Here is a 7,182-nt window from a genome sequence, read left to right as displayed (position 1 = left end):
AAAGCTTTGTCGCGATTTTTATTAGACGAAGAAAATAAAAATACAGGATCAATCCAGTTTTTTAGTGGAAACTGAGTAAAAAACCACCAACTGAAAAAGTGCACCACTAATCTTGACCAACTATAGAAAACATCATCCAAGTAACTAGCAACTTTGCTCCACAACTTGCTCAACCTTGAGTCAACTTGGTCAAAAGTGACCAAACTAGCAACTCAACTGCACAAATTAAACAAAAAAAACCCAAGCATAACAACTGCAAAAGGGACGAAACGACTAACTGACCCGTCCAAAGATTTACTAGTCACATTTCACACTGGCATTCCATACATTGTTTTTTTTGGTCTTTTGTTTTAATCCCTGCAGGAACAGCACTAGCAGGAATCATCTAGTACAACACATTTTATCACAACACACACAGTCATTCTCTGTCCCATCCTAAGATTTACAAGTCACATTTCACACTGGCATTCCATATCTGGGAGAAGAGCAACACATTGTTCGTAAACTACTACAGGTCCACGCCATGCATGCATAGTAATACTAGTAATATATACAAAACACCCATCCACTACCACAAAAGACTGAGGGCTTCATTCTACCACCTTCCTCCCCCGTTGCCAGCAACCATCCAAAACAGACTGGTGACTCCCTTACCACATCCGTCATGCTGCTTATGGCAAGCCCAGCCCAAAAGGAACACTACAACCTGAAAACCAAGATAGCAGCATCAGGCAACCAGAACCAGGGCCAAAATGATCTCGTCAAAACTACAGATCAAATTGACACAATCTCATACGTTGACACATATAGCAAGGGCAACAAAAACATGTTAACTCTAAATTATCAATGACTAGTCCAGGTTTTGGCAAAGCATAGAGGTCAATCGCCTTATCTTTATGCACGGTGTAGAACTGACCTACAGTTTACAGTCCTGATAAAAAGAGTAGTGATGTCTTCTGTATGCTACAAAGATTACACCCACTAGTGATTTTTCTAGGAGGCCAGAGTTTCAAATGCACATGCATTGTTTAAATGCTCACCAAGTAAAAAAAAAAAGAATTGTTAAGCATGGTGAGGAAGTAGAATCTACTGTCCACTGACAGACCATGCAAGATTTATTCAGGTTCAGAGTTATCGAACTTATGACAGATCAACAACAACAACAACAAAGCCTTTAAGTCCCAAACAAGTTGGGGTAGGCTAGAGTTGAAACCCAACAGAAGCAATCAAGGTTCAGACACGTGAATAGCTGTCTTCCAAGCACTCCTATCTAAGGCTAAGTCTTTGGGTATATTCCATCCTTTCAAGTCTCCTTTTATTGCCTCTACCCAAGTCAACTTCGGTCTTCCTCTGCCTCTCTTCACGTTACTATCTTGACTTAGGATTCCACTACGCACCGGTGCATCTGGAGGTCTCCGTTGCACATGTCCAAACCATCTCAACCGGTGTTGGACAAGCTTTTCTTCAATTGGCGCTACCCCTAATCTCTCATGTATATCATCGTTCCGAACTCGATCCCTTCTTGTATGACCGCAAATCCAACGCAACATACGCATTTCCGCGACACTTAGCTGTTGAATATGTCGTCTTTTCGTAGGCCAACATTCTGCACCATACAACATAGCAGGTCTAATCGTCGTCCTATAAAACTTGCCTTTTAGCTTCTGTGGTACCCTTTTATCACATAGGACACCAGACGCTTGCCGCCACTTCATCCACCCTGCTTTGATTCTATGGCTAACATCTTCATCAATATCCCCGTCCCTCTGTAGCATTGATCCTAAATATCGAAAGGTATCTTTCCTAGGCACTACTTGACCTTCCAAACTAACATCTTCCTCCTCCCGAGTAGTAGTGCCGACGTCACATCTCATATACTCAGTTTTAGTTCTACTAAGTCTAAAACCTTTGGACTCCAAAGTCTCCCGCCATAACTCCAGTTTCTGATTCACTCCTGTCCGGCTTTCATCAACTAGCACTACATCGTCCGCGAAAAGCATACACCAAGGGATGTCCCCTTGTATGTCCCTTGTGACCTCATCCATCACTAAAGCAAACAAATAAGGGCTCAAAGCTAACCCTTGATGTAGTCCTATCCTAATCGGGAAGTCATCCGTGTCTCCATCACTTGTTCGAACTCTAGTCACAACATTACTGTACATGTCCTTAATGAGCCCGACGTACTTCGTTGGGACTTTATGTTTGCCCAAAGCCCACCACATAACATTCCTTGGTATTTTATCATAAGCCTTCTCCAAGTCAATAAAAACCATATGTAGGTCCTTCTTCTTCTCCCTATACCGCTCCATAACTTGTCTTATTAAGAAAATGGCTTCCATGGTTGACCTTCCAGGCATGAAACCAAATTGGTTCATAGAGACCCACGTTATTGCTCTCGGGTCTCTATGAACCAATTTGGTTTCATGCCCGGAAGGTCAACCATGGAAGCCATTTTCTTAATAAGACAAGTTATGGAGCGGTATAGGGAGAAGAAGAAGGACCTACACATGGTTTTTATTAACTTGGAGAAGGCTTATGATAAAATACCAAGGAATGTTATGTGGTGGGCTTTGGACAAACATAAAGTCCTAACGAAACTTATGACAGATACATTCTCTTAAAAAGAAACTAACTGATACAAACATGGACAGAAAATAACGGCTAAGCAGTATGTTTCCATCCATAGTGATCAGAGATTATGTTTTTCTTACCTGCTTTAGTGCATTAGTCCACGCTTGCCAGCACGTCTTTTATCAGAAAGAACCTCGGCAATTGGTGGAGCCACAGAAGCATGGCTTGAGTTTACAAACATTTGGAAATTTTCCCTTAATGCCAGGAGGATCTCCTCTTGCACCATAATCATAGGTCAGTTCGGCCATGGGAGGAATATGTTTCATCGCAAAAAACATGATATGTGGGTAGCTGTCATCGCCATGGTCATACTGCACGGGCTGCCAAAGGAGGTTTGGCGAACAGCTATGATTTAGAAAACGAGCCACATTGCCTGAACGTTTTGCACTTATGACAATAGGCAGCTTCTTCAGATTCTCTGTTGTGGTATTATCACTTTTTTCTTCAAGTAATTCTGCTCCCAGATTCCATCTTGAAACCTTGTCACTGTGCCATGATGTGCGAAAGGTATATTCATCTTCCTCATCACCCATGTTCATATTTGTTTCATCAATGACTTGACCAGCATACTCACAGATGAATGTGCCAGCACGGATGGGATCCCAGGACCGGACACCCCATCCGCAGTCCCCAGTCCAGAAGACCTCAAAGTTAAGATTGACACCTTTCTGTGTGACCCTGTTTCGACAATTTTGACAACACTGGCACGTGGAGGAGCACTCATAAAGCATTGGAATGTGCTTCACAAGCACTCCATTGGCGCTGTAAGGAAGATAACCACTGTTCAGTTGTGCACATGAGCAATTAGTATCACTAGGCAAGCACACACTAGGACACTTGCAGCTTTGTAAAGGTTTTGTCTTGCTGAGTGGCCTTGAATACTCCACTCCAGTAATATAGTTGAAGTAGCTTGGCCCTTTCTGGTCATCTACATCACTAACAAGGCATACAGGTAGCTTCTCAGCTTTTGATGATATATCCACCCTTATAACATTGTTTCTTGTCACTGGATTTGCTTTCCACTTCTCAGTCTTCTTCCAAACTGAAATTCCATCTAGCTGTCCCGGCTCCCTTCTCAGCTTGTACTTGAAAACACTAAAACCATTCTTTGCTCTGTCCGTCCAGGAATCTTCGACCCAGTAAAGTCCATCATAGATGTAAATTTTGCTTGAATTGCAGAAAGGGTCCTGTGCGCTGCGCACAACCCTGATCAGGTTTTTCTTTTTCATGCTATTCATGAGAGCAAGGTTACCTCTTTCAAGCTTCTGGTCATGCTTATCCTTGTGTCGACTATTGCCTCCCTGACCTGTGTACACCAAAATGTTCATGTCATTGTCATCATTCTCATAACCACCAGATGAGATGATGCTGACGGCCAGAATCTCATCTTTTCCAGCATGCTTAGCAGAAATGTAATCGATGCCAGCCATGGCAGGTGCATGTAAACCAACAATGCACATTTCAATCCTGAAGAAGAAAATGTCTCCAATTTCAACACCAGGTACAGGTCCTATGATCTTCGAACTGTTGATCCTCAGGCCATTCTGCATCATGAGACTTCCAGCCTTCAAGTCGGCCCGCTTGCCTGCGTCCTCCTTTTCATCCAATTGCAGTATGCGGCGCCGAAGTGAATCAAACATTATCATCGCCTCTTCGACAGATTCTTTTGGGTCACTTGACATGGATGAACTGAAGGCAAGCTCTTTGTTGAGGCTTCTCTGTATTGACCTGCGCTTGGTGTTAGCTGCATTGGAGCATTCAGCCTGCTGAGTCCTCTTGGCTGTCTTCAGCGGGGTTGTTTTTTTCTGACCAGAAAAGGGCTTGTAGTCTTCATCTGATGATTCATCCTCATGTCGTGGTATTGGAAATGACCTTGACATTGGAGTAGCCTTGAGAGGATCATCTGATGATTTATCTTTGTGTCGTGGCATGCGAAATGCCGCTGAGACTGGAGTAGCCTTGAGAGGATCATCTGAGGTTTCACCTTTGTGTCGTGGCATGGGAAATGCAGCTGAGATTGGAATAGCCTTGAGAGGATCATCTGATGGTTCATCTTTGTGCCGTGGCATGGGAAATGCCACTGACATTGGAGTATCCTTCAGAGGATCATGTGACGATCCACCTTTGTGTCGTGGCATGGGAAATGCAGCTGAGATTGGAGTAGCCTTGAGAGGAATTGGTGACTTTGGTAAGGGTTGACCAAATGAAGCTGGAGACTGTTCCGGCGATGTGCAGGGCCTGAATGGTGTGACAAAAACTAGCATTGGATCAGTTGATTGAGTTGCCACATCATATCCCATAGGAAGCGGGAACATTGGTGCTAATGACTGCAATGGCTTCATTCCCAAGAATTGTTCTTGCTCGTCACTTTCTGATTCATCTTGCGAGTTCTCCATGGCAAACTCCTAGTAGTGGAAATGAACAATGGTCAATAAAAGTCAGTGAAGGTATTTGTGATGGTGGCAGTGTGAAACTGGCCAGCAAATTACTATTGCTGTGTAGACAATGTCTGTAATTTTGTATGCTATAAACAAGTGAGATGGATATATTAGAATAGAAATAACAAACATAGAGCAGTATATAAGAGAGCACAGACTTCTGGAAAAAAAACAAAAGGCAACTTCTGAAAGAAAATAACAGAAGCATAATTTGTTCTCAAGTCCAAGAAGGAAACAATGAACAGATCTGGAAAAAAAGAAGCATATGTAGTAGTCATCACTACATATGTATTGCGTTGCTGAGCACAGAGAAGCCACACACACACACTCACATCTAGCTCTTGCTGGTCATTTTCTGATTCATCTTGCGAGTTGTCCATGGCAAACTCCTAGTAGTGGAACTGAACAATGGTCAATAAAAGTCAGTGAGCAGTCTGTATTTGTGATGGTGGCAGTGTGAAAATGGTCAGCAAACTACTATAACCGTGTAGAAAATGTCTAATTTGTATACTATAAACAAGTGAGCTAGCTGGATATATGGGAAGAGAAATGACAAACGTAAAGCAGAATATAAGAGAGAACAGACTTATGAAAAAACAACAGACGGCAACTTCTGAAAGAAAATAACAGAAGCATAATTTGTTGTCAAGTCCAATAAGGAAACAATGAACATATCTGAAAACAAAAGAAGCATATTTATTTGTCACTACTCACTACATGTTTTGCTGAGCAGTGAGCACGCACAGAGAAGCCACACAGTTGCACTAGATATATGTATGTATCATCTAAATTTACACAACTAAATTTACAGATGGGACAGGAGGGATCCACCAAAAAAAGTAGAAATGTTTCATCAAGCTACACTGCTGCACTTTCACCTTAGATATCAACTAAAAAAGGGCAGGTACCAATAAAGAAAAGATTGGGAGAAAGAAAATACATAGCGACATTGAAGAGTACGTCCAAGCAACCAGTCAAACCTTAATCCTAGTTTATTCGAGGCAATAATTTAAACTAATACTAGCCGAATCGCATGAGATTATCACAAAGATGATGAGAAACGGAAAGTCATCGCAGATTAGCTGAGAAAGAGAAGATGAGAGGTGTCACCTTGAGGGTGTCGTCGGAGCAAGCAACAGTGCAGATCCTGAGAGTGGAGGAGTTGCAGCTGGAGAAGAAAAGGCAGGCACTAGTTCTACTAGCACCTCGTTCAGGTCGCTTGAACATACGGGACACTTCATACACTGGACTGACGGTCAGTCGTGTCACCGCTCATTAATCTCTGGCTCTCAGCAAACAACACAACAGCTGTTTCCACTCTCCACCGTTGGAGCCGGATGAACCTTGAGATACGTGCCCAGTAACAGTAGCTGCTAAACTGAGAATCTGAGGTGTTGTTGATGCGGCCAGGCCAGGCTACAATGGTAAATTTGTCAGCCATCTTTGCATCAGCATCCAGAACCATTTCAATTCAACAGCACCTTAAACAAAATGCATAGATTTCTAGGCCCCTGCTAGTACCAGGGCATTTTTTTTGAACAATGGCATGTCTTCATAATTTTCTATCATCTCACCAACGAGGCAACGATAATATAAATAATAAAGATAACAAAACTCGTGCTGCGTCAGAGTTCAGAAGACAGGTACACCATCTGGACATTCCAGAGGATACTACTACACATTGTTCCGTCGATGCAGAAAAATGCCAATGTGTATATATGTGTGTGTGACTTCAACTGCGGCCGGTGAAGCGTTGCATGGTCATCATCTTCACTTCAGCGAAGCGTTTTGCGCAGTTGGACAGGCACGAGGTCTCGCTCCTGCTGAAGCTACTCCCGACGCTGCCCGTGACGCATTTGTCCCAGCAAAGAAAAGTCAGCTTTGCCACCAGCTCGTTTGCCATAGCCTTTGTTCTCTCCTCCTGCAAAGCACAAAACAGTAGTAATTTATTTCCATCCAACCATCAATCCCACAGATATGTTGCATTTACAAGTTTTTATTTACTTAAAAAAGCTGGCTGCAACTCGCATTTAAGAAATCAGGGTTGTCACCATCCTCCCTACTTGCATTTGATTTCTCAAGTCTGAACGCGATGAGTTTGATGTTATTAAAC

At 42.7% G+C, this 7,182-nt stretch overlaps 1 protein-coding gene across 2 annotated transcripts; it reads right to left on the bottom strand.

Annotated features, from left to right (window-relative positions):
* Nucleotides 1–293: 293 nt before the first annotated feature.
* On the bottom strand, nt 294–6,795 carry LOC136504957 (histone-lysine N-methyltransferase, H3 lysine-9 specific SUVH3-like). Of its 2 annotated transcripts, XM_066500011.1 has the most exons (4): nt 6,180–6,309; nt 5,402–5,470; nt 2,712–5,036; nt 294–706 (listed from the first exon to the last, which is right to left on the bottom strand). In XM_066500011.1, the coding sequence occupies exons 2-3, from the start codon at nt 5,447–5,449 to the stop codon at nt 2,754–2,756; spliced, it is 2,331 nt and encodes a 776-aa protein (XP_066356108.1). In that variant the 5' UTR covers nt 5,450–5,470; nt 6,180–6,309; the 3' UTR covers nt 294–706; nt 2,712–2,753. The 2 variants fall into 2 exon arrangements, with proteins under 2 accessions (XP_066356108.1, XP_066356107.1); XM_066500010.1 differs by lacking the exon at nt 5,402–5,470 and having other exon boundaries at nt 6,180–6,795.
* Between the last annotated feature and the right edge of the window lie 387 nt (nt 6,796–7,182).

This window comes from Miscanthus floridulus, chromosome 14 (assembly GCF_019320115.1).
Source record: "Miscanthus floridulus cultivar M001 chromosome 14, ASM1932011v1, whole genome shotgun sequence".
Classification (NCBI taxonomy): Eukaryota; Viridiplantae; Streptophyta; class Magnoliopsida; order Poales; family Poaceae; genus Miscanthus; species Miscanthus floridulus.
Note: the sequence above shows the minus strand (reverse complement) of the source record. Positions and strands in the feature narration are given on the sequence as shown.

What these genes read in the sequence shown, in the direction of transcription:
- LOC136504957 (XM_066500010.1), bottom strand. Translation starts at nt 6,296, where the DNA reads ATGTTCAAGCGACCTGAACGAGGTGCTAGTAGAACTAGTGCCTGCCTT. An exon ending in GCTCCGACGACACCCTCAAG is followed by an intron (nt 5,037 to 6,179) that starts GTGACACCTCTC and finishes TTCCACTACTAG; the next exon opens with GAGTTTGCCATGGAGAACTC.